This window comes from Chlamydotis macqueenii, chromosome 2 (assembly GCF_036417535.1).
Source record: "Chlamydotis macqueenii isolate bChlMac1 chromosome 2, bChlMac1.mat, whole genome shotgun sequence".
Taxonomy (NCBI): domain Eukaryota; kingdom Metazoa; phylum Chordata; class Aves; order Otidiformes; family Otididae; genus Chlamydotis; species Chlamydotis macqueenii.
In genome coordinates, this window is record NC_141557.1 from 36,829,865 (window position 1) to 36,856,919 (window position 27,055).

Consider the following 27,055-nt stretch of genomic DNA (forward strand, 5'->3'; position numbering starts at 1 on the left):
ACTGAAATGTCTTCCCTTAGGTTTCACGGGATCATTTCTCGGGAGCAAGCAGATGAAATACTTGCTGGTGTAGAAGGAGCATATATTCTTAGAGAAAGCCAGCGGCAACCCGGCTGCTATACTCTTGCTCTCAGGTAAATGCTATTTTAATAGAGGCTTAATGTTCAATGTAAATGTGTTTAATGGAGAGGATTAGATCAGTCCATTTTGAGTCCCCTGTTACTTAACAAACTTCATGGTGTCAGGGTGATTGTACACCCTCTTGTCAGCAATTTGACCATCACAGTACTGCAGCAATTCAGTCACTCCTTCAACACTTGGCTAGGAGGACCCTTTTCAAAAGCAGACTGTGCCTGTTTTCAAAATTTCCAAACTTTCTGCTGCCTAGAGTTGAGTGTTGTAAAGATGGAGCTTCTCCTTGAAAACTGCCTAAGAGATGTGAGTGAGTACAGAACAGGAGAGTGTCCCAGCAGATGACACAGCCGCGTTGTCCTCTGAGCTCAGTGATGCGTGGTACACAAACATCAGCAACTGTTGGCAATAATAACCCCGGATAAAACTGGAAAATCATGAAGTCTGGTGGCTGACCAGCTGTGGAAGGCAGCATAGTGACTTCAGTTTTCTTCCCTAACTGGAATTCGAGCTTGCTATAGAAATAGCACGTGAAGCATGGGATGCTGCTGCTCTAAGAAGTAAGAGTCTGCTGTTCAACTGAATGAAAAATTCAGTAGGAGCCCATGCTGCAATCTCACTGCCCCTCACAGGTGCCTTTCCTTGAAAATACATCCAGTCCTGGCTTAACTGTGCCATTCAAAACCTGCCCACGTGACAGTCTTACAGCTGCTGTGGTTTAGTAGTGGCAGGAGGATAAAACAAACAAAACAAACTCCTTAGCAATATTTTGCAATTTTTATAGCTTTATTACTTCTGTCAGATATACACAAAATAAAAGTCTACATTTTTATCCTTCTGCTGATAAGCCAGAAGGAAAAATCCTTTAAGGAGTTACCCTAAGTAGCTGTGATACAGTGCTGAAATCATCCTGAGCATTTGTATTGATGTGCAGATGGTGGAGCTGGAAAAATTGGTGAGTCATGTGAACTAAAAAGTGGTGTAAATTAAAAGCAACTTTTGTCAGCTGAAAAAGAACAAATGTAATTTTTTAGGGTTTTGGAGAGAGATTTTAAAATAAAGAATGAAAAGAACTACTAAAGGATGAGGATTACGGCAAAGTGCCTGTTGTTTTGACACAACAACATGATTTCTAAATCCATCTGGATGATTATTTGTAGAATAAAAAACTTAATTTGATTATAAATTGGGAATTCATACAAAAAATGTGAGGGAAAAAATAAGAGGCTTAAACAGTTTTATTTGAATGTGCAACGAAGTATGCAGAGACATACACATTTGATGCAGTAGAAGGACCATTTAACCCAATGTCATATCTTCGAATCCTTTAGTCAAGAATGAGATTCCAATTGCGGTGTTATAAACTGATGTGCTACTACAGCACTTTGCTTTTTAAAACACTTTAGGATTACACTTGCCATAAATAGAGCCAGAGTTATTCCACAGAACTTTGGGTGTTTATTTGGGCCCCTAAATTAGGAGCTCAGTCTCCCTGGCTTCCTGACAGAGGGTAATTCAGACCCTTAGGATTTGAATTACTTGCTAGAGATGCCCGTCTCTCTTCATTGACTGTAAATATGCCCATAGTGGTTAAGCATCCACTTTCTGTACCTCAAAAATGTTTTGGCATGAAAGAGCCCTTAACACAATTATGTATCCCAGTATAAGGTCTTGTCAATGCAAGCATGGCCTTCCGATTGCTGCAGAAAGTCCCTGTAGAATTTAGTTTTAAATAATGAACGTCTGGGTCACGTAGCTTGTTGCGAAGACTTGGCCTCAGTTCTGTAGCCCAGTCCATGTGATGCAGTCAAGTTTGAGGTTGAAGTTGAGTTGGTCTTTCCACAGAGATTCCATTGCAGCCGTGTGCATACTCCATATGTAATCCAGACGTATAGACTCATCAGCAAAACTGCCTCCTGAGTGTTTTGCCAGTATGAATGCTCCTCTCTCACTCTTGCCTCTCTCTCTTTCTTCTCTCCCTCCTTTTTTTTCTGGTATTTGCAGATTTGGTAATCAGACCTTAAACTACAGGTTGTTCTATGATGGGAAGCACTTTGTTGGGGAGAAAAGATTCGAATCAATCCATGATCTGGTTACAGATGGTTTGATAACATTGTATATAGAAACAAAGGCTTCTGAGTATATTTCCAAAATGACAACAAACCCCATCTATGAACACATTGGATACGCCACTTTGCTTAGAGAAAAAGTGTCCCGGAGGCTGAGCAGAACAAAAAACGAGTCAAGAAAAGCAAGTGTAACGAGTGAAGAAAATACCCCAGTTGAAAAGGTAAGTATTCAGTTTAAAATTTTATCAATTAATACCAGTCTTTCTCTCAAATCTGAGAGGAAAAAAAAGTGTTTTGTCTAAAGACCTGTTTCTGTTTTTCTGTACTTCATTAAGTATTACTATGCCACTGAAAAGTTTGTATCCTGGTACTGTGATCTTGGCTCCAAACTAGTATTTGACTGGAGCTTATGGTGAAAGCTTTCTAATACGTACCCAATACAAATGTTTTCTCTGTGTAAATTATATACTAATTTAACAACTGCATCTAAAATTGTTCACAAGTTATACCTCTTTGTCCATGTATATTCAAGCATATTCCACAGGAGGGTTATGAAACTAGTTCCCACTGATCCTTCACCACAGCTCAAGTTTGTTATCTTTCCATTCACACTCCAAAGCTCCTCTTTTCTGCCAAGTCTTTGGTGGATGGGTCTCAAATTGGGATATTGTGAGTTTTCTTCCCTTCTCGTGGGTCTAAAATTCGAATATTGTGTATTTGCCTCCCTTTCTTCTTGCTCTTCTCATTTGAAGTGGGCTTTCCTTGATCTCCTTCTCTCATTCCATAGAGTTATATGGACTAGGACTTATTTACATGATGATAAATTGAGAATTTGGGCAGTTAGCAACCATCTGAAGATGTAAAATTAGAAATTCTTTTACATATGAGAAATAGTCTTGTAAGCAGTGACGTGGATATTTTCATTTCCCAGGTGGTAAGGCAGTAAGAACTGTCAAACAATTTTTTTTTTTTAGTCTGGTGTTTGTGCTGAATTGACTTTGTAAGCATACTTCTGCAGTGTAACTGATGATTTTGGTGTTCTGTGTGCTGGCTAGCTAGTTGGGAACTAGAGCCGGTTTGTATTTGGGAAGTAGGGATTGAATTTGCTGTTGTGTAGTAATATTGAGCATGAAGAGAGTTCAGCTTCTTTGTGTGTAGCCTCATCACTCTAGGACATCTCTGGCATAGTTATTTGTTGAGTTCACATATCTGCATTGGCTGATTTTATACTGGTTTGGATTTCTCAGTAATAAGAATTGCTTGAGTAACTGACCTGACATGTAAACCTATTCATCCTCTATAACAAATTAATTCCATTAACAATGACATTTTTTTAGGGAAGGCATAGTGCCGCAGGGAGGTCCTATGGAGAATGGCACAGCAATGAGTGCTCCATTCAAGTTTTATTTCAAAATTAATCCACTGATGACAATGGAGTTTGATTCAATTGAATGGTATTGTTACATGCAAGAGGAGTGGATGCCATTGAGACAGGTTTTGTGCTTGTTCAGTTGATTCATGTGATTGGACACCAGTTCATTTTGAATGCTCTAACAGGCATGAGAAAGTGAATTTCGACTTTATTTGAGGCACAATAAGAAATAAACATAGTGCAGCATGATGGACTTTTTTGTGTAGGTGTTTTTGTGTAGATGGGAGGATGGTCCAGAGGATGTTCTGTAAAAGTTTATTTTATATAGAGAAAATACTAGACCATCATTGGGATAACTGTAAATATTATTACATGACTGTAGAGTAATAAAGCAATCATGACAGGCGAAAATCATGCTACATTCTGTAGGAAATCAGGAGAATTTTTTTTGTACAAGGAAAAACACGATCTCAAAATTGTGATCAGTTTTACTTGTAGTTCTTGCAGCTGAGAAGCAATGGTCTTTTGTATCTCTCAAAGTGCTCTCAAAGACTTCAGATGGGTTTGTTCTAGTACCATATATTTCCTAAAAGATTTTGTTTTCTGTTTTGCTTGGGGTTGGATGTCATTTTTCAGGCTGAGCAGTTTTGAATAAGTGCCGCAAAAACTCTTTTAGCCCAATAGAAGGCATACTGTTGCTGAAGGGGCCCCTGCCCTCTCTCCTTCAACATCTCTTTTTTGCTGACGTATGGTTTTATCCAGCTATGCAGTAAGTGACACTAGAAAGGTACTCCGGATTAAAACTAACTCGGAAGAAAAACCGTGTGAATTTTCAGCTAGATCTGCTACCTGATCCACCTCATGTGAGTGGAAATGTAGCACAAAGTAGAGGGCAAGACTTTCTTCTGATGTCAGCTCAAAAAATGATGATATGGACTTAAAGTGACTGTAGAACTGCATCCTTAGTTCCTCATTAGTGATTTAATTAGAATCACAGAATCATTTAGGTTGGAAAAGACGTTCAAGATCATCCAGTCCAACCGTAAACCTAACACTGCCAAGTCCACCACTAAACCATGTCCCTGAGCGCCACATCTACAGGTCTTTTAAATACTTCCAGGGGTGGTGACTCAACCACTTCCCTGGGCAGCCTGTTCCAATGCTTGGTAACCCTTTCAGGGAAGACATTTTTCCTAATATCCAATCTAAACCTCCCTGCACAACTTGAGGACATTTCAGCTTGTCCTATGACTTTTTACTTGGGAAGAGGGACATACTAGGTCTTCTTTTGTATTGCAGCTGAATGAAATTAAAGTGTGTAAGGTATTATTTACCTCCGAGATGGTTCACAATGTGAAAGGCAGTACCACGGGTCCTTACCCCACAAGGATTAGTGATCTAAATTTCTGTACGTGCAGGCAGTAGCAGCCTGCAAGACTGGGCTGCGTGGCTGCGCTGTCATGTAAAAATAGCTGACTTCAGCTAAGCCATTACGTTGTTGGCAACTCTTTCTGCCTTCCTCCCACTGAGGGAAAGCAGCAGAAGGAGGAACAGCAGCTGTTTCTGACATATTTTTCTTGCCAGGAGGAGTAGAAGCAATCGCAGCTACAAGAGGAGTGAGGCTGAATAGGCAAGGGGATCTGCTCACAGGCTGAAGACCTGCGGTAGCAGCTGAGACCTCGCTATTGATGATTAGAACTCCCAATGGGCTTCTCTACCGGTACCAGTAGTTTTCCATCATCTTAGGGAAATCCACATGAAAAAAAGGATACTTCAACTAAAATATTAGCAACTGAAAGACATTCACAGAAGTCTCTATAGTGAAGCCTACCATGGTTGCTTTTGCTTCATTTGTTCCTGGGAGAAGCTCATGAGAGGTTTGGGTAGCAGACAAAGACTCAGGGGTCATCATTCCCATTTCTTCCTCACAGTAGTCTCAGATAAAGTAGGGACTGGGTTTTGGAATGATCTGGTGAAAATACCAAGAATTTGTCAGTAATAGCATATAGGAACAGAAGAGGATAAAGGGAATTTAATGTTTATTTTTATATAAACTTTAGACGTCCTCTAAAATATAAAAATAATATGGGGAAATGGTAGTTCTATGGGAGTTGTGTCAGATGTTTTGCTTGAGGCTGTCATGTGTTGTACACCGTTTTAGACAAAGGCCATGGTCTGCCCACAAATCAAAACCTTCACCCACTTCAATGACTCTAATAAATTTCAGACTCCTAGAAATAAGTGAATGAATATTCAGTATTATTTGCTGCATGTGTGGAAAATAATTGCATTTTTTCTAAGATTTATTTTCTCTGGCCAATTGAACAGGTAAAAATGTATTTTTTAGAAATAATTGATCTGGTTTATTTGAAAGTGCTGCCTGGAGTATTTTGAATGCTTCAGAAATGATGGGGTAGGGAGGGGGGAAGCCATACATGCAGGACAAAAAGTTCCATTATTTCTAAAGAGGAACATGAGAATCCAGTGCCCTAAGGTTAAGCATCAGTACTCCTCTCACAGATTAGGCTTTTTACAGTGAGATTTTGTTTTATACTGAAACCAATTCCAGAGTGTGAAAGTGCAGCTGAAGGCGTTTGTCTTCTTAGCGGGTTTGTTAACACCATCCGGGGAGTCTGCTCATCCTGTCGCCTCCCGCCTTGACAGCGGAGATTATTCAATGTCTCAGTCACTCCAGCGCCGCCGCTCCCCGTGGGGTAGGTCGACGGAAGGGGACCACCAAGGCACGGGCTGGAGGGAAGAGCCGGCATTTGGATGAAATGTCTTGGTACTGCCTGGGGTACCTGTCTGTTCCCATAATGATGATTTCTTTGAGGTTGTAATTAGTGGAGTCATGCCCATTCCAGAAAGGAGGTGTGATACATGGGCTAGATTAAGCTGTTGTTGTTCATGCATTTTTATCCAACATTTTTTGTAACAGGCCTAAGAAAACATTTATGCTTTAAGATACTTAATGTTGTTGTTTCATCTGAAAGTTATTTCTGTCTAACTTTAAAGAGGTGCTAGATTTGTAGACACAGATTCCAAATTTTAGTCCAATTAGTTTAACAGATTTTTAATCTGAAGGGAGACGCAGTAATTTTTAGAAAACAGCATGCTGCAAATACTTTTCTTTGCAGTGTAGGCAACTGTTGTTTCAACCCCTTCAAAAAGGGTTTTGCATATAGAAACAGTTTTTTGTGCAAAGAACATTTGAAGATTGTAGATTGTCTGTTAGGGTTGTGATTTAAGCTTGGGCAAATTGTGATCACCTGGTTCATGTTTGCTCAGCTTATGGAATGCTGTACTTGGGGCAAAATGAACATGTGCTGGAAGATGTAGGGCAGATAAGTACCTGGTACTCGTACATACTGTAATTAATTACCAGTAGTTCACGTTACTGGTGAATGTAGGAGAAGTGTAACTTGCTGTAAGCAATTAATCTTCGTATGTAGGTGAGAAGAAAATTGCAGTAATCTGTCAGTAAAATATGTAGTTCTGAAACATTTATTACTATCACATACCATGTTATCCTGCAACTGCTGCCCTTACTTGCATCAGTGGTCACTGTGTGACAGGCAAGGAAAAAAATTCTTAATTTCTAATCCTACATCAGCAAGTGTAATTTGGGAAAATAGATTCAAAGAATTGAAATGTTGGAGGTAAATGCAAGCTGAAGTTTCATGAATGCTCTGATCAAGTGAAAACTGTCACAGTCGCTGATGAGAAACCATCCGTGGTTCCCTGCTCTTGCACTTTCATTCCTGCTCCTGTGTCCTACCCTGTGTGCTACCGCAGCCACCCCATGCCTTGGGTGGGACCTGGATGCTGCGACACAGTGCCCTGTGTCAGGCAAAGGCTGTGCCCCACACCTTGTTTCTCTGCTGTGCTGGTCTTAGGCAGGAGCAGTTGCTCAGTTTGGGTTGCCTTATAGCTCCTCAAATATTCATGTTAGCACAGGGGGATGCGATGAGAATGGCAGGCTGGAGTTAAAGAAAGGCTTTGGCAGCGGTTGAGCTTAAAGTATTTGCAAGAAGAATGATCTTAACCTATCTGACAGAGGACAAACTGTTGGTAAACGCGGTAAAGATTAAGGAAGGCTTTGTTGGTGCCAGGTCTCTGCTTACTCGGATCCTGGAAAAACTCCCATCAGCTTCTCTCTAAGTAGGATCTGGCTCAGTCAGTTCAAACATACCAGTTGTACGTGAAATATGAGTTTGCTTGGAGCCTGGGCTGTTCTGCTCTCTGGTTGCGAGTACATGCCAGGAGCAGCAAGAGGCATTTAACGATGATGATCTGTAAAGAGCAGCGTAGCAGTTTGAGCTAAACCGAGAGCGAGCTGTATGTGGAGACTTCACTTGACAGTGGGACGGTGCAGAAAACTGTATATTGCTGCCTGACATTGTAACCTCTCTGTCTGTTTTGCTGGAACTCTTTAGGTGCAAATGACAGAGCCCATAGTTAATACTGCAGCTAGAACTAAAGAGCTGAAATGATAAGCGTATTGTGGAGTCTGGAAGGTTGTAGATTTCCTTGGCAGAAAATCCCACACAAATAACAGACAGATAAGAAAGCTATTCCCGTTAAGGCAAAGGTGACAGAAAAGGAAGAATAACTTTGCTAGCAGTGGTAGTTGGTATTACTGTCCTCATTAGTCATGCTGCTCACACACAGTTTCCCACAGAAGAAAATGCAGGACTTCCAGGAAAGACTATTTTCTAACATTCCTTAATTGGAGATGTAATCTGCTTATGGAACTAAATTTTTTAGGGGCACTGCAGTTTTCTTACATCAAAACTGCACGGGAGACAGCCAATCTTAAGAGAACCTCTGTTTTTGTTCAATTTTTGTCAGTATTTACACTTCTACATTGCTATTCACACCACGTCCTTTTCTGAAGGCCTTTCAGCCTCATCCTACCACTCCATTTTTGTCTCTTCATTGAATTTTCTACAGGTACTGCTGTTAGCCATCGATAAAGAAATCTTTACAGTCTTTCATTTATTCATTATTCTTTCCATTTTGCAGCTCCTCCAAACCTCTAATGATCCTGTTGCAGGTTGCTAGCTAGTGTTTAACTCTCTGCTGGGATGTCTGTCCAGATGTTGAGCATGTCCTTCCACACAAGGGCTGCAGGGTACTGTGCTGTCCTAGCAGCGGGTCACGGGGTTAAGAGGATAGCGAGCGGAGACATCTGTTCCTGCGGACTCTGGGCTGCAACCACACTGATCGTTTGAACTGGTGTTTTACATTGCCTTCAACTCCCTGGTTTCTGCAACGTGCTTGGTCAGAACAAATTAAAATTTGCTCTACAGGGACATCAGCAGCCCACTACCTTCTTTTATTAGGGGTTATAGTTTCACTCAGAATTCACAAAGGATTCCTCCCCAGCTGATTTACCCTGGAAAATGCTCAGACACCACACTGATAAGAGGCAAAATAAAGCCTGTACATGAAGGTGGCCTTTATCTGCAGATTTGCAGTGATTAAAAGTGTGCGGCATTTTTGCTGCTAGAAGCAACAAACTTATACATCAAAATTACTGTGGGAGTAATTGATTCCTTTCATCAGCCACTCCTGCTTGTCCTGCAAGAGTAGTAGTCTACACACAGGTTACCACATGTGCATACTTAATTGTGGTGTGCCCTGACATGAGTACTTAAGACACCCTAGTGCCTTCTTTAAGTAACTGTTAGCAATTTAGTACTGACTTCATCCAGAATACTCTTTGGTATTATACCACAGTGAGGAGGAGTTTATATGACTACAGTAGATCTACCAGTATATGTATTTTAGTTAGCAGTTTTATGTTTTGATTGACAAATACCATCTTAGTGAAAATATAGCTGGCTGATAATTTTCTTTTGGCTTTCAATGTTGGCATTATTTTGTATTTTCCAGCTGTGTCTTTTTACAGCTTCTTTTTTGTTTAAAGCATCATAAATATGAAATAGGCAATATATAAGAAATAAAAATAAGAAAGCTAGCAAAGTAAAATCATGAAAAGTATCTTTTTTGATTCCTTCCCTCTGGCTGTCTGTGTTTATGCACGGGGAAAGGGATGGTGCTTAGTTGTTGATTGTGGCATTCCTAACTAATACCTAGTGTTTTGCCTGATTAGACAAGGATTTCTGAGAGGACTAGTTTGGGCTCATTTTAACAGTAACAGAAATTGAGGGAATCAAGAGAAAGCGAGGTTCCATTGCAAAGTATTTGCTTACATTGCTTCCCTGAGCTGTTAACGTCTCTCCAGGTTCCTGGTTTATGTTATGTTATTACCGTCAGCTTAGGATTTGTGACTTTTGCCTTAAGCAGAATAAGTGATATGATTCTGCCTGAAGAGAGCTTGTAAGCTGGAGACAAAACTGATTTACACAGATGACATGATGCGACAGATGTGATCTGATCCAAATGCTACTGAAATTAATGGGAAGACCCCCAAAGATTTTTCAATGGGTCTTGGAGCAGTTCAGGACACTGCTAAGCATATGGAGCAAAGGTGAATATCAAGGTTGTTACCACTGAAGTGTTTCCCAATCCAGTGTTTCAGAAAGGTGGCCAAATGGAAGCGACATCAAAACTTCATACCTGAATACCACGACTGTAGATTAAAATTTTCTCAAATGAGAATGTGAGATTAGTACTGGAAGTGATTAGATACACCAGAAGTCCTTCTAGTAGTCTTAAGGCAAACACCACTTGGCTCTTCAAGTACGGTACCATATCTGCAGCTGGGCTCTGCCATACATAAATTAATCTTTTCCTCTTGGGTATTTTCCTGTTATGAGCATATTAATAATTCTAATAAAGTTAAATGTTTGGTGCATAAAAACCGTGCTTAGTTTGGTGTATTAAAAATAAAAGCCTTATAAGTTTTTTTGTCTTGGCTTTTATACTGTTTGTATAGTTTGATGGTATTAAATTAGTCTAATCAAAGTTCCACAGGGATTGGGATGGGGCCTTCACCGTAAACATTTCATTTATCTAGTCACTGGAAAATTAAAAGCCATTTTTAAAGAAAAAACCTCTACTTGACTATCTCACATGCATCTTGAGACACTGTGTAGGAATAGGCACTAAACTTTTACAGGCACCTCTAAACTGCTGTGTTTTGATCTTGGAAATCTAGTGTTCAGTTTCTTAAGAATAAGAGAGATATTAGTTTCTGTTTGTGGAGGACTTGGAGTTAATGTCAAAAGAAAAGTGTTTAAATAGTGACCAATATTTATCCTTTTTGTTTTGTTTATAAAGTATGTGTTTTAGTGATGTGCTTGTTTAGGTCATGTGTTTGCTTGACTATTATAGGGAAAAAAATAACCTGTCCTCTGTATTCATGCTGGAGTTGACAAGAGGTGATAAGCCTGAAATACTGCGATGAATGTTGCAGGTTAGCTATTAAGGGAGAAGAAAAAGAACAGTGGAACAGTGGGATGGAGTGCCTGAGGGGGTGACAGAATCTCCCTCATCATAAGGCATAGAAACATGTTAGGAAGCATCTGGGAGAAATGGCACTGATACCTAAGGCAGGCAGGAGAAAAGCCTCCTAAAGAACTATCTAGTCTTATTTCTCCATGGTTTTCTATGCCTAAAAAATACTATTTAGCTTCTGATTCATCTTGTCTAGATGAAGATATCTAACTAATGTAGCTAAGGAGCAGTTATTTGATTCCTCCCCACGGGAGAAGGGTACATTCCACCTTCAATTCAGAATTGCCGGTTCACTAGTGAGGAATTAACTGCAGCTTCAATCCTAATGTCCAGAGCTTCCACTAAATGCTTAATGCTAGCCACGATGCACTAAGTTCTTCCTCTTCTATATCCTCTGCAGACATGCCAAGGAACATCTTGCCTGGCTTTCTATGTCCCTACCTGCTGTTTGGCAGTTGTCCCATCACGCTGTAGATATTATTCTTTCTGAGCATAAAACGTGTCTGTCATATGTCATATCCACCGAGCATCTTCTTCCATACCCAGGGTGCAGCAGGTCTCACCCCTGAAGCACATGGACACTCGAGCAAAGTCACGTGCAGAGCCCAAGCAAAGGTCCTCTGTTTGATCTGGGCTCTCGCCACAGAGAGCCCACTTAGCGGCCTGCACCCTCACCCTGCAGCTGGGATACTGGGAATCCAGGTGCGGGGATCTCCCCGGTCACCTCTGGGCTGGGTCAGCAGCTATCAGGTCTCAGCTACGGGGCTAGGAGAGCTTGCCAGAGCTGCCAGGCTGGAGAAGGCAGCAGCCTGGGCAGGATGAGAGCTAGTAATGGCCACAGTGAAGCACATGCTGTTGACAGTGTTCTCAGCTGAGGCTTAACGACGAAGGTCAGGACCCAGTGCTTTTTATAACTATTCATATTTGGAAAAGAGGACGCTGTGGTGCAAAAAGTACAAATCGTAACAATGGGCTCTTTCTTGTAATGTATTCTCAGCCCTGGAGAACAGTGGGACTGCGCACGGTTGTCAGCGTGGGTTATAAAGAATGAATACTGCCAGTTAGACTTGATTGTCTTTTTGATGGATTTACAAAAGTACTGAATGAAAAGAATGCAGCAGATGCCAAATAATTGGATTTTTAGCTAAGTAGTACAATGTCTCATGAAATCATACTCTTGACATTAATTCAAATTGGTTGGCGCATGAACATGGTCACATGGACCAGAAATAGGTAGAGGAATTTAAACAAAGAATAAAGATAGGCAGCAGCTTGATAAGCTGGGGAAAGATAGCTGACGGCAGGGACGGGAATTTCATTTAAGATTTTTATTGATCTGGGAAAAGTTCAAACAAGACATTACCAAAAACTCAGGATGGTTCGTGCTATGATGTGACTTTGTATAGGAACTTAATTCCTGGAAATATAATGACTGTCCATGGCAGAAACATCAAGAGAATCTCAATTTAAAAATGTAAGAAGACCATTTGGCGTGTTTTAAGCACATGAAAAGGAGCCAACCCATGTACATACCTGGGGTCTTTCTTCTGTCAAGAGTGAGGGGGTTGCTTGCATTTAAGCCAGGTGTGCCTCTAGCAGGAGCTAGAGGCCAGGAAGAATATTGCCATAGCCTTAGGAGGAATTATGTCTCCACTGCTTGTCAAGAAAAGTAGTTGTTGTTACACTTCAAAAGCCTCTTTCCCTGATTTTCTATTGGTTCATCCATCCATCTAAACAATACCTATTGCTGTGGTAACTCATTGGGCCCTTTTGGCAAGCTGTAAGCTGGGAATAGTGCTTCTACTTCTCAAAATTATTGTGCCCAGCACCTGTAGGCAGGGAGATGCAGAAAGCCCTGCTTCTTTCACTCCCTGACTGTGTGCTGGACCAGGTGCCCTTTGGCTGGTGGTACAAGTCAGCTTTGCTGAAGTCTGTTTGGCTTGTTTGGGATCTTGACAGCAGGAGTGACTCCTTGCCAGGGTCTTGGTGCCTTCTGCATGGCAGTCTGTGGTGTGGGCTCCTCAAATGAGAAAGGTGGGCTGGGAGTGCAGCTTGGCCATTTGGTACAGTCCATCAGGAACAGACCCTGAGGAAAAAGATACTTATTCAATGAGACTGCTGTAGGGTGGTTTTTTGGTTTGCCTTTTTTTGGGGGTGATGGGAGTGGTGTGAAGATGGAGAAGGCATCTCCAGATAACTCTGACAGACTCTATACCACCTAGAGTTGCAGGGAGCAGCTTTGGAGGAATCAAATAAGATGATTTATGAATGAAATTGTCCCAATTAAACACTAGGTGGCATATTTAACTTACGAGTTTCCAGGGACTGTATTAGGGCGCTTTTGACAGCTGACACCCGGTGGTAGTTTTGCGACTGGAGGAATACCCAAATGTAGTTTCATAGGAAGATGACTGCCTTTTTTACAAAATAAGCATTCATCATGTTCTTAAAAAATGTGACACAAAACCTTCAGCCTTAAAGTTATTCTTTAGCTTCAGAGTCACTTCTGTATTAATACACAGATTATTAAATGCACTGTGGTAAGGAATAGGTGTGCGTGACAATGGTCCTACAAAAGGTTCCAGTCTCAGAGGAATTGTGTAAACAGTGAGAGGGGTTAATATGCAAAGATACAGGATGATTCACTTATTTTACTTGTCTGAAAGGCTGAATGTAATGTCAATATCTAATGCATTTTAAAAGTTAAATGAAGGGAACCTAACATTGCTCTTTATGTGAATGCAAAGCACAGCTTTTCATTCCAGAGCTGGTATTTTAAGGTAATAGCATCCAGTGGTTTGGGCAAAATACTCAAAGGCAGAATATAGGCCTTTATTCTGTGTCTGCGTGACACCTGTTAAGTCAGCCAGACTGCAGTTCACCATGTGCTACTGCTTCTCCATCGGTGAAGGAATAAATACAACTAGCTTACAGAAATGCTTTTTCATGGAGCTCATCCTTGAGAAAACCCAGCACCACAGCCATCACCGGGGCAGAGCACTTAGCGTCTACTGAAAAAAAAAAAACGTTTGGTATGTCTGCTTTGAAAATACTTAATTTTTCCTGTGGATATCTTAAGAAGACAGATAGATACTTTGGACTAACTGCAGATACCGTGAAGATAAAGTTCTTTAGTGCAGGAGATATCCATAGTGCTGGTTGCGCAGGTTGTTGCAGCTCTACCTGGAAGGGAGTTGTAGGTCACTGACCCGCATCCACTGCCATCTGGATTTCTGAGATAAATCTTCATCATCTGTCAGTCTGCTCTGTTGTAACTCATGTATGGACCTCTGAGTTGATGGAACTGGTTATAGCTATTTGGCGCTAGCTCTTACAGAAAAAGTGGGTTGTATAAAAAGGGAGCTAAATATGTAGGTTTGAGCTGGGATGTGCTCATTATGCCAGTGCTGAGGAGTGTGGAAAATAGACCTTGCTATAAGAACAAGATTATGGGGATAAATCCTTTCCTTGCCTAACACTGGCTGTGCCCCAGGAATGCCTGTACTTTTCAAGGGGAAAAGAAGTCCTATTCCCCATTCCTTTTCCATCCTCTCCTTACCCACAAGAAGCAGGCTGCAGCTATTGCATTATCTGATGCCAGGGGATGTGGTGGGGCAAAAGCTGAACGTCTTAAGCTTGCCTTAGGACACAAAAAATGTGTCCAGGGCATCTGTACTCTGGCATCCACAGAATCTGGTCAGGTTCACACCACAGAGATTAATTTATGCATATATTCATTTTCAGTAGTATCTTTTGATGCCCATATTCTGTAAGTTTTTTTTGTGTCTGTTATTTTCCCAGCTCTCAGAAAAGTTCTAGTAGACCAGCATGTAATTTGAACAGTTAACTGAGGTCTGCTGCTCAACACGCAGTGGCTGGATCCCTAGCCACTCCTGGGCTGTGTTCACAAAGGTGCATTTTACAATATATGTACATAGAGAGACACCTGGGCAACTCTTTCAAATAAATTAGTTATATTTATTTATATATTTAAGGAAGTAGAGGGGAAAATAATTTCCTTTTATTTCCCTCTTCCCCTCCCTTTAATTTGATAAATCCAATCAGTGCAGTTTCCTAAATCCATCTGGTCTATAATGCATTGCCGAATCTCAGGCCAAGTGAATTTGCAGACAAAGCTTAAGGCACTTCCAGAATAGCTGAAAATGAAGTATACTGGCAGAGATTGGACTAAAGAGAGTGTGTTTTCAAGGACATTGTCCACATCATTTGGTTTCCTGTAGACCTCAGAGTACTAGGAATTAAGGGAAAAAGCTGGCTTGTGGTTTCTTTGTGGGCTGGCAGAAACCCAATTGAATAAAGTCAAGTCATCATTTGATTTAACTTGCTTCTTATGAGATGCTGCATGCAATGCAGGATTCATATAACCTCCACATGGTGCTTTGTAGGTAATTTTTCCATGTGTGTTGTTTTAATAAGCTTTCAGTTCAGTGACTTAAGTTTCCTTCTCCACATGTGAGCAGTGTACAAGCTCTGTATTGTCCAGCTGCAGACACTGAATTTCATGAGAAAATACAAAACCTTCTGTCTTTTCCTTTGTTCTATTTGTCACTACAGTCACTACATTTTATGTTGCAAATTTAAAAAAAAAAAAGTATGTCGTTGGGCTACATGTAGCATTTTCTTCCTTTGGAAATCACAGTGTATGCTGTACAACAAAGGCACGATACTGCCCCAGTTGCGATGACAGCGAGCCTGTATAGCCACAGATCGAGACACGTAGATGTTCCATTAGAGTTCCCAGAACAAGAAATGTGGACAAGTATGTTGTGATATCCATCCACAGAGTCCAGTGCCTTGGGGCCGTGGTGAGCCAGCCTACGGAGCAGGTACAGCGTAGGCAGCTTGTACGGCCGTTTCAGGCAGCTTGTCCAACACATCAGCTCACGTGCAGTTCACAGAGCGCGTGGGTTGTTGCCCTGACTGGGTTACCTGGAGATCTTGGTACATGCATTTTACTGGATGACAGTAATGGGGAGATTAAAGCACCACACATTAGAACACAGATGGAATTCAGACATCTACTTGCTCAGTGTCTTTTAAGTAGAATTTTGTACGGGGAATAAATCAGTCCATTTAGTTCAATTTAGTATCTAGACTTTCTACTACACAAGCAGAACATCTCACTTGCAGCAAGATTCAAGATCTGACTTGGAAAGGGAGTACTATATTGGCTAGTGCCTGAGCTATGGAGTAATAAATATTTGTATCTTCTGTAACTGAGAAGAACCCTCTTTGGTGCAAACAGATGGTGGTGGTGAATTTGATTCTTCTGCAAATTATATTTGAGGTAGAAGATTGCAAGTAAAGGTACAGTGACTGAAATGTTAATGCTTTCTCATTTTATTGCCTGTCTATTTTCCTTTTAAAACGTGAGTTCAAATTCTTGAATAAAGGTAAGAATCATGACATTAATAAGAAATAGGAGATTAAAAATTTCAGCCATCTGATTGTATGTAGATTGGGGTAACAGTTGTGGAAGTTTGCACTCTAACACCACCACCTATTTTTATCTTGCCAGGTGTTGCTAAGAATAATTTAGAATTTTGAATAGTTGTGTTTTTGTAGACCTGTGCAAGAATCCAGGAAAAATCCGTGAATATTTAATATTACAATAATCAGATGAAAAAACAAAGTAATTCAGAATTTGATAGCACTTCCAATCCAACATAACATACACAGAGCTAATTGAGAATATATTCCTATAGTCTTTTGATTTTTTTTTGTAAAAATTTAGCACCTAAATTCATGCATACAAAATAACTCAATATTCCCATCTTCATACTGCTTTAAAAAAGCAAGTGCTTAACACTAAGTTCTACATTGTCTTCAGACAAAAAACCAAATATAATAGAATTCAGTAACAGCATAACAGAGTATTTATTGCAACAGAGGAGATGTATTTTTTTCACAAGACTTGACATATCGAAATTTAAGCAGAAATGGGGGAGGGAGTACTTATCCCTGAAAAAAAGAAATCAGCAAATAGGAGGGAGTTCTATAATAACCCATGTGGGACCATGGAGCATTTTGGATTAGCTACGCACCACGGGTAGTCCTAGTTTATCTTTTTACTGTTGTTGTTGTTGTTCTCTTGACAGTTCAGTGTATTTTAAGATGCTGTCCATGGCCTTTTGGTGTATAATTATATTTTTCACTTGATCTGTAATTTGGTAGCTGGAACAAGAAGACAAAAGGTTGTTTGGATTCGGACCTGACAGCCAGGAGGGTGAAGTGCTGACATTAGTCTCCCACCTGACAGGTCTATGCCTCATGATTCGTCTGTGTGTGTGTCTGCGGTATATTTAAAAAGCAAGGAACCTAGCAGAAGGGATTCTCAGCCCATACATAGGTGCAGGCGAAATGTGCAATAATGAGCCTTGAACTGTCTGTTTTATTTTCAGTGGGATGCCTTTTCTTTTTACTTGCTTTCACTGAACCTAGTGAAAATAGTTGTCACACAGAGTATTCAGAGGATGCATTTTTGCTCCCAGAAAGCATGTCATTGCTTTTTGCCCTTCTCAGTTTTTCTTCAATTAGCAGTGCATATTGTGTTGAACTTGAATCCATCTTGCTGAGCTGCTTGTCTTCCTCACCGTTTTTACAGAGAGTAGTTGGTCCATCAGTGGTCATGTTGCCTGGTGTACTGAAAACTTGTTGTGTTGTTGTGTTTGGCATTTGCTAGCCAAAATAACTGGAAATTATTCACTATCTGCCCTTTGCCACTGCAGAGTTAAACACTGTACCCAGGTGAATTAATGTTTGTGTCTCAGCAGTTGGTGAAGTCCCTTCTCCTGGCTTCCACCGAGTCCTTATCTCTGCTGACATTGCCCAAATAGCTTTACACGCAGATACTTTCTTCCTTCAGTCTGCAGATATGAAGGTGAAGATGCACAAACAGGGAATTTAGGACATAAATGCAGATCTGTCTCATTCGAGAATGATGTGTGAGTGGGGTAGCTGTGGTAATTAGGGTTGTTTTGTAAACACCTTCTCATGATAGTTTACTTGGAGTAGCAATGCTGATACACAGTGTATTTTGTGTACCTAACTATCCCTAGAAGTCACGTTTTAAAGGAGAGGGTCTGGTGGGGGGATGTTAAGGAGGCACATTTGTGCTGGCGGTACTGTCACTGAAGATCAGGGTTGTTCCTCAGCGTGTGTCCATGACAAGACAAGAGTAGGCCTAGTTTGGTATTGTAGTCAAGGCCAGTGAGGTGGTGCAGCCAGGACCTGGGATAAATCCCAAACAGAGAAGTACAACCTCCAGCAGCTTTGCTTTTGATTAACATCTCTTTATTGATTTCAGTGGCAAATGCAGAAAAGACAGCTATTGTGAAGAAACCACAGAGCCAGGAGAGAGAGAGAAACAATAGTGGAAATAGCATTAAAAGCATTTTAAAAATTGTTTCTTCTCCTCAATCATCAGCCTATTTCCTTGAACATTCTTCTGTAGCACAGTATCAAAGACAAACATTTTACCTTAACAACACTTTAATAAATATCTTGCCAGTTACGAGTATAGGATCTAAAAACTGCAGAATTTTTAATACCTATGTACAGCTAATATTAAAGCAAATACAGAGAAGATAGTGCTAGAAATTTCATCAGATTTGGTCTCCAAAGCCTGGATTTTCAAATTCCCCTAACTTTAATGAATCTTCTCTCACATGAGTAGATAAGCATATGATTTGCATCTAAACGTAGCAACACAGGCCCACAGTGAGCCATTAAGTGAATTGACTGTGAACAGCGAGAAAAGGGTTTGAACATAACAGCTTCTGGCTCTTGGTTCATCCCACGGTTCAACAGGTCCCACTACCTTAGCTTTGCAACTCTGAGTGAGACTTCACAGTGTGAAATCTTAGGAGAGACTTAGTCAGTAGGGTGTCCTTTTCCTAGTTAAACACTTTGCAGCTTTCTGATCTGTGACTTTGCTAACCCCTCATATGTAAATCTCCGGTAATGGTGCTTCGAGCTTTACCTTCCTTAGCTTTGGGCCCTTCCATTCAGTCTAATTTTTTTTTTCCTTCTACAGGGCTTTACTTTTTCTCTCAAAATCAAGCTTGAGAACTTTTGGTGGTGTAATAAAGGAGTCCAGGGAACTTGTTCTGGCAAAGGAGACTGTCCAAGCCAGGAACTGAAGACAGAGGTTTTAAAATACAGCCTTAAAAAAAAAATTTAAAACGTTAATGTGGTTACATTCCACATCTTCTGAAACAGAGACTTTAAAACAAGGAAGTATTGCTGAATCTGACCGTGTGGTCTGTATAAGAAAGTATATGTCCCATCTCAGTAATCAGTTTTTTCTCTATTTTAAATCTATGTTACTGACTTTCTAAAAATGTAGGTGCTGTGCTGTCACTTCAGAAGAGGTCCTGCTGCTCTGTTCAAAGGGAGCAGCAATGAAATTTAATACTATCTTCCAATACTGCAGTCACCTCCATCTACACTTCAGCCTCTCCCACCAGGCAAGAGGGACAGGAGAGGCAGTGATTTGTAACTAGCCCGTCTGCACTCCTGAGCTGGTGAGCAACAGGAGTATGCAACCAGCACATGTTTAGAAATCCCCATATAGTAGCTGCTACAAAGAATCACCACCAGTTTGCCCCAGGGTAAGAGACATTGAGACATCCAACAACAGAGGGGAAACTCCAGCAACAGGCTGTTGCTGACAGAAGAAAAAATTCAAGTGCCTGGACCTTGGGAAGAGGCAACACTGAGCTCTGTCCGACTCTGCCATCCTTTGCTTCTCCAGGGGATGACCGTCATAGCTGTGTTGTGGTGTCTGTCCTAGTTCCAGAGAAGGAAGAGGATGTAGCACCAACTCTTATTTGTATCTCTTCCTATTTGATATTTGCAAATCTCTCCCACCATTTGGATACCACCCTGAAGGGCAGGAGGTTGGCCTCAGTCCCTATTCTGAAACATGAATCTTTTACACAGGATGAAATGACAAATGATTTTTGACAAGAATGGGACTTGAGGTTTATTCAGATCCTGTTGCAAAGAGAAGCACGCGGTAAGACTTGTGGCTTCGTATTGCTGTTACTAAGGAACAGAGCATTAATGATTTCTTCTGACAAGTGACATCACTTCCAGAGAAGCAATGAGCGAACAAGTAAACATCAAAAATATGAAATGAAGATCTGCCCATTAGCAGATCTTAGTTCCATTGACTTCTCTTTCCATTTAAACACCATAGACCTGTTTCTAAACAAACTATCAGCAAAGTTGTGAATTATTGAGGGATTTACAAAAATTGCCTTCTTATCTGTCTTTAGCCTTAAGTATCATTGAAGGCACAGCAACAAGTGGAAAAAAGTCTTCCAAATTCAGAACAAAATGGCCATATCTTACAGATATATATAAAAAATATATATAATAAAGGATTGGATCCAGCTAACATGTAATAGTATGCTACAGTACTCATTTTCAGGAATAGTCCTTTTAAAATATCTGAAAATGGTAATAAATGCTGCACTTTCCATTATTTGAAGGAACAAGGTGGTGAAGAAATAAAACTAATTATATTGGGCCCCAAATGTATAATATAACTGTTATATGAATATTGAATATTGCTAATATGTTAATGTGAAAATTGCATGAAACAAAATAAGTTCTGGGTTAAGAAACTATTGGATCTGGTTCTCCAACAGCTTGCATCAGCTTGAAGCTGGTGTAAGATCTGCCTGCCAAAAACAGTCATTGCAGAACTGGAAGCATTATTTTTATGGGCATGGTAAATATATATTTAAATTTTTTTTCTTCTTACAATATTTTTTAAGGAATTCTATGTCCATAGCATTTCTCTTTTTTCTAGAAAAGCAACCGTTTTTTAAAATGTGTGTTCATGTACACAGATGCTTAGGAAAAAAAGCATTGGCACTGTCATCGTTGCCCTTTTTTAACTTCCCCAGCAAGGTTATCCAGACTGGTTACACAAAGTTGTAATTGGGGAGTATTTTAATATTTTACATTAGGTGTGTTGCAATCTCAGCTTTTCCCTTATTAGCAAAGGGAACTATGGACATCGTGCTGTGTTGGCCATAGGAGAATTAATCAGAGCAACGTCAGAACAGTCTCTACAAGGCTGCTCTGTAATCATGTGTCAGCCCATGCTACCTTCTTTCAGATGTCAGAGTGGACCTAAGGGCTGTCCTGAGAACCTGAAGAGAAGGGTGCCAAGGGAGGGTGTAAGAAAGGCTGGTTTTGCCCAATATAGTGTTGGGTCTCTTTCCCTGAAGCTGAGGCTCATGAGGAGGAATGCTTGGCTACCTGCATGTTCTTCTATTTGTAGCTTTTTTGGAAGAGGACCATGGAAGGGAGAGGACGGGGACTGGTGACAGGAGGAGTCTGGAGGGGAAAAAGGCAGTTCAGAGCTGCTCCATGAAACAAAAATAAATGCATGTGTTCTCTGGGAGCTGAAAAAATTGACATGGCTGGGAACACAGGGTGGTTTGTGTTTCTCTTCATCCCTCCTCATTCACTGGCAGTAACCAAACACGTTGACCCCCAGCATTTCAAGTCTCACAGGCAAGGCCCTACATTGGTATTCTGCCTGCCAAGTTCTCAGGTGTTGCTCTGAGAAATCTTGGGGAAAATTACATTGAAGACAACTTTTGCCCCAGTCTTCTGTAAGAAAGTGCAGCAAAGGTTGCAAATTATCATCTCTCAAAAGCATCCCCCAGTAGGGATTTTGCCTTAACACACTTTTTAAGGATTTAAAATGAGGGATTTTCTCAGTAAAATGTCACTTGAGAAACCAACTGACTCATCTCCAGTCTGATGCACTGGAATATCTCCCCCTCTCCCTGTGGTCTTCCCTTGATAATTTTTTTTTCTTTTATTTAAGCTATCATCCTAAAAACCACCATATGGCGGTTTTAAAACCACCTTTATTTTTCCTCATTATTTCCCCTCTTGCCTTCTCAGGACAAGAAAAAGTCTTTCTTTTGGCTTTTTCCCACTTTATGCTTCAGAAACCCCAGCACAGATACCCTCGTTTCTACCTATGGAGCACCAGCACAGCAAAGGAAAACAGTCACGTTCTGCCGCAGCACAGAAGATGCAAGAAGGAGCAGCAGCAAAGGGGTTAAAGGGAGTCCCATAGCAAAGATATGCAATGCCTTGAAATTTTAAGCACTAAGAATCTATGAATACATAAAAGAATAAATCTTTGCAATTCCAGGTATTTCTGCTTGACACAAAACACTTAGAATCAGTTATATATGATTTTCTGTGAACACTGGAGTTGGTGATACCTGGTTCTCTATGGATTTATGCTCTACCTTTCTGCATACTTTAATCCCACTTCAGTAATCCCAGCCATCCTTCCAGACCTTTCACACATCCTTCCCTCACCCCCATTCCTTCTACCCTCTTCTCCCCTCGACATTTCGTTCTTAGTACCTGCGAAGGAAGCGGCACACGTTGTAGCTCTTCATCAGGCTGCTGGGCTGGCCAGGAGAGAGCACACAAGCTCAGACCTCAGGCTGCGTCTCTTGCCACAGTCCAGCTACCAAATTTCATTAAATTCAGACATCTGTTGCTCCATCAGCTTCAGCTAGAATTAGCCAGCCGGTTCAAAAGACAGTCAGGGCAAGTGGCAAGACAGATTGACAACTGCAATCACATTTCTGTAGGCAATCACACTAAGGACAATGTTGCCTTTTATTTTAAAATAATTTTTAAGCTCTGTAGGTACAGTTTCCAGGCATGTTTTTTTACCTACCTGTCAGTGTAAATGTAGTGATAAGACCCACCTCTTCCCCCACCCCATGTAAACATACCTCTTCTGCAAAATACCTGGCTGCAGGGGCTTCACTGGTTTCTACCAGTGCCATGCAGACTGCTTCCAGGTGTTTTACAGAGAGCTAGCCAGGTACCTTGCAACTTGCCAGCTTATTATATTCCACATACTGGCTTCAGGTAGCTTTAAAAAAAAAAAAAAATCCAAATGTTGGCTTTCCCTGAATGGCACAGCTGTAACTGACTGCAATTTCCACTATTTGATGGCTGCTGGGAGAACATGTGGCTGTGAGTGAGTTGAGCACCTGTCCAACAGCATCTGAGACCTGCTCATTTGAAACTCTGAGGTGGGTCACTCCTGCCTCTCCAGAAAGTAGTTGATGTTTTCGTGTGGGATGGAGAAAAAGAAGTTTCACTGAAGCTGTTCTTCATGCTCTTGAGTAATGTGTAGCTCCCAGCATTCTCCTCCCTTTTCAAGTGGACTGAAGGGAGGAGAGCAGTTGCTGCTGTCTTTAGCACCTGGGAACAGCAGCCTTGGAAGTGGCAAAGTGCTCTTAACTCTACCTACAGAGGATAAAGTGGAGGGAATCTCCTACTTTGTCCTCCTTTGGCAGAGATCCCTGAAAAATTGCCCATCCCTCAAAATTAGGGCTCTGGGTGGTGGACAAGGGGTATCACCCTTCTGTGATGTAGTCAGGTCCCTGGCTGAGGAGCATGCACTGTGTCCTTACCGCAATAGCAAGAAGGGCATCCAGAGTGGATCTTGTCTTTGTACCTGAGTAGACACTGTACCATTCAGGACAATCTGTTCAGAACTGGTTTGCAACATCTGCAATGACTGTGCTCAGAGTTATGTGTGCTCAGCAATATTAAAAAAAAAGTCTCACAAAAATATGCATCAGATGGTCTCCTCTAGTTTGTTTTTATTTAAGTCTCCAAGTAAACTTCTAAAACATATTCTCAATTTTTCTGACTGCTCAGTTTCAAAAGAGATTGAGTTTCCTTTGCATCTTCAATGAGACTGTTCCCAGTGAGTTACTGTCTTGGTTGTGCAGAGGGATAAATGCCTGATTGTCTTCATTTGAAAAAGGCCCCAAAAATGCTTCTGCTCAGCCTCAGCCATTTGACTGGGAGGTTTCCACATCATGTGTCAAGCTGGCTTTTCTTCTCTGACTGCCAAAAACTGCTCAGATGAGGTTGAGGGGAAGTACAAGGGTTTTTTTTGACAGCACGTAGGAGATTCCAGCTAATTGAGTTCACTGGGAATTTTTCTACACAGCATTTTTTCTGTTGAAAAATGCCAACTCCTTGTGGAGGAGGGTCAGCCCCAACAAATTACTCACTTTAATGGAGACAGCCTGAAGAAGCCCAAGGTAGAAGAGGCCAGGCTCAGGCTGGTGCCAGATAGGGTAATGTTTGTACCCCATGACCCTCTCTCCCTTATAGGGCTTAAAACTTCTGTGCCTGAGGTCTCATCATTGCCCTGCTGTCAGCAAACAATTGTGAAAATCCATTGACGTCTCGTGCTCTTCCCATGACTGACCCATCCACAAAGTCATCGTGCGCTCCTTGCTGACAGTCACTGCACTGGCTCCTACTACAGATATCTGCCCTTGGGTTTTTAAGCTTTGGTCCAGTCTGGGCGACTAACCATGTTGGGGTCGTTGGGGTTCCCCAGTTCAGATTTCTAGCCTGGCAAAGGGGTTCACATTGCTGCAGGAGTCCAAAGAAACTGGGGATAAGACTCAACACAGAAGAGCTTTGAAGGTACAAAGTTAAGGATTTGGAAGCTAGGGAATGCTGAATCAAGAGTCTCCAGTACAAGCCCAGCTGTACGTTTGTTTACATGATGATACTGTTTTTAGTTACAGGATCCTATTTCTTTCCTGTGGGATTCCTGCTTTACTCAGTGCACTGAAGAAACTTTGCTCAGCTAAAGTAGCATGGTTATGTAGGTAAACATGCTGTTGTTCACCGGTTTGTTTAAAGTGATTTAAAAAAAGGAAGAATTTCCAAATTCTGCCTTCACCTGAATGCCACAGCTATAGCTGACTACAGTTTCTGCTGTTTCCACTTCTTGATGACGATTAAGTCGTGGCTGTGGGTGAGTGGGTGGCTGTGGGTGAGCGGCTTTGCCTGGCTATTTATGGAAATGAAAGGCATGTGATGAAAAGGGGAAAGAAAAAATAAGTCTACTGCAGTGGTGAAACTGGTTGAAAGTTGCACAATGGGCTGGATTACATCACAGCCCAGAGCCCTCATTTCGTGTTGGCAAGTAGCTCGAACAAATCCAGAGGCTAATGAGTCTACTTCTGGTACTGAGTGCACAAATTAGTTTCTACAGAAGTATTGAGTAAATGCAGGTGAAACTAATGGGATCTGTTATCTGAATATAGAAAATAATATACCCTATTAAATATTATTTTTTAAAATGCAAGCTGCGACTCTAATTAGGTGCCAAAAAGGAGAAAAGATTAATATAATGAGTCAGCCTCTTGTCAATGAAATTAGAATAATACCAGCTTTTTTTTGTGAAAATTGTTGTGCAGCATCCAGACTGCACAGCTTCCTGATTCCCTGGGGAGCCAGTGGGCAAGGGAGGGACATTAACATTCAGGATTCAGAATAGAGTTTGAGAGGAACGTGCATGATGTGAACTGGCTTGGAGAAAACTATTCTCTGCTCACGTAAACAGAGACAGCATCATAAGACTTCAAGGGTCAGAGCTCAGCTTGAATTAAGACAGATCTCTTTTCTTTAATATTCAGTGTTGGGAAGATGAAAGAAGTATTGCCCTAGAAAAATCAGGTTTAAAATTCTGCTGGATGCTGGGATTTCACTTGAGAAGTAAATAGGCACTTTCTTTTCTTTTCTTTGCACTTCAAAGATTTACATGCATGACAGTTGAGTAATCAGCTGTTCAGTGAGTGCAAGTCAGCGTGATGGAAAAATAGCCACTGGTTTGTTCCATAAAGTCATGGGGAGAAACAAATAAATGACACAGGGAGTGTTTGATTTTTTTAAGAGCATAATGTGGCTCAATAGAGCATTTCTTACCACTAAGGGTAAGGCAACGGTCTGCTAGCTTTGTGGTTGTTGTAAGCAAAGTTTTTAGTCACAATATTGTAATAAAAAGAAAGGAAATTGAGTCAGACAGCTTTTTCAGAAAATGCTTTGGAGACTTTCTCCCTAGACCAGGCTCACTCCCTCAGTTGTCACTTGCTTTCCATCACCCAGAAGCAAGTATCTGCTCATCTCACAGATATCCTGAGGATTAATATTTTCTCTTCTTATTAATATCTGATTTCTATAAGAGCACCAATGTGTACTAGGCACTTTACAGACAAGTAAGGAAGCGAGTTACTTTTCCTAGAAACTTACAATCAATTGGGGTTTGCCTGAAGTAGCGTAAAATGGATCTCTCTGGGCTGTATTTATTTATCTGTTACTTGTAATGATTTATCTTGCATGCCTGGCCATGACAGCTCTTGTTTTACAAAAGCTAGAAACGCGGTAGGTGATCCACAGTAGAATCAAAGCATGACCTGCAGCTGGAATGATATTTCAAGGAAAAAAAAAGAAAAGCAAGAAGTTCACAGATCAATCTTGCTTGGTTCTTTTTCTTCCCATTCACCCTCCAAAATTTAGCCATCTCAGAAACTCAGCCAAGTAGATGTTTGTGTAGACTGCTGAATTAATATGATAGAAGGAAATGGGAGAAGCGAAGTTCCCAGTGCTGAGAACAACTGGAGAGAAGTTAAATTGCAGGGAGCTCAGCATGGACGCTGGGTGCTCTGAGCATCCCGTCCCCACCAAGGAGGCTGATGGCTATAGCCTGTGTCATGCAGAGACTCTGCTGGATGTTCCGGGTTTGATCCTAAACAAATGATATAGAAGTTCCTTCACTCTGAAGGTGGTGAAGCAAGGATGTCTCTTGCAAAGTCTACAGGAGAGAAAAAAATTCACATTCTCATTGGCATTTCAGATGACGTAAGGCGCTCTTCGCTGATGGCTGTGAAGGGATGCTAGCTCTAATAAATTCTGCTAATTGCTGGTATAATTTTAGGGAAAGGTGATTTTTCTTCCTTCGATAGACAGCTCAGGTTCTGATTTACCAAACACTCTCGCTAACAGTAAATGTACACAGCTACTCGAGGTAGAAAGCTATTTTGATAGTATACTTCTAGCACAATCTTTTTTTCAACGGTAGCATTAGAAAAGTACGCTGGAAGAAGAACAGGTGAAACATTTTGCTTAGAATAAAAGCTTTCTTTTGATTTGGCTATGA

General features: G+C 41.0%; 1 protein-coding gene across 1 annotated transcript in view; it reads left to right on the forward strand.

The window, feature by feature from the left end:
- The window catches only part of CHN2 (chimerin 2), a 164,155-nt gene that overhangs the window by 93,294 nt on the left and 43,806 nt on the right, over nt 1–27,055 (forward strand). The window contains exons 5-6 of the mRNA XM_086742592.1: nt 21–134; nt 2,137–2,422. Coding sequence (XP_086598718.1) covers nt 21–134; nt 2,137–2,422 — 400 coding nt within the window. The remainder of the gene's footprint in view (nt 1–20; nt 135–2,136; nt 2,423–27,055) is intronic.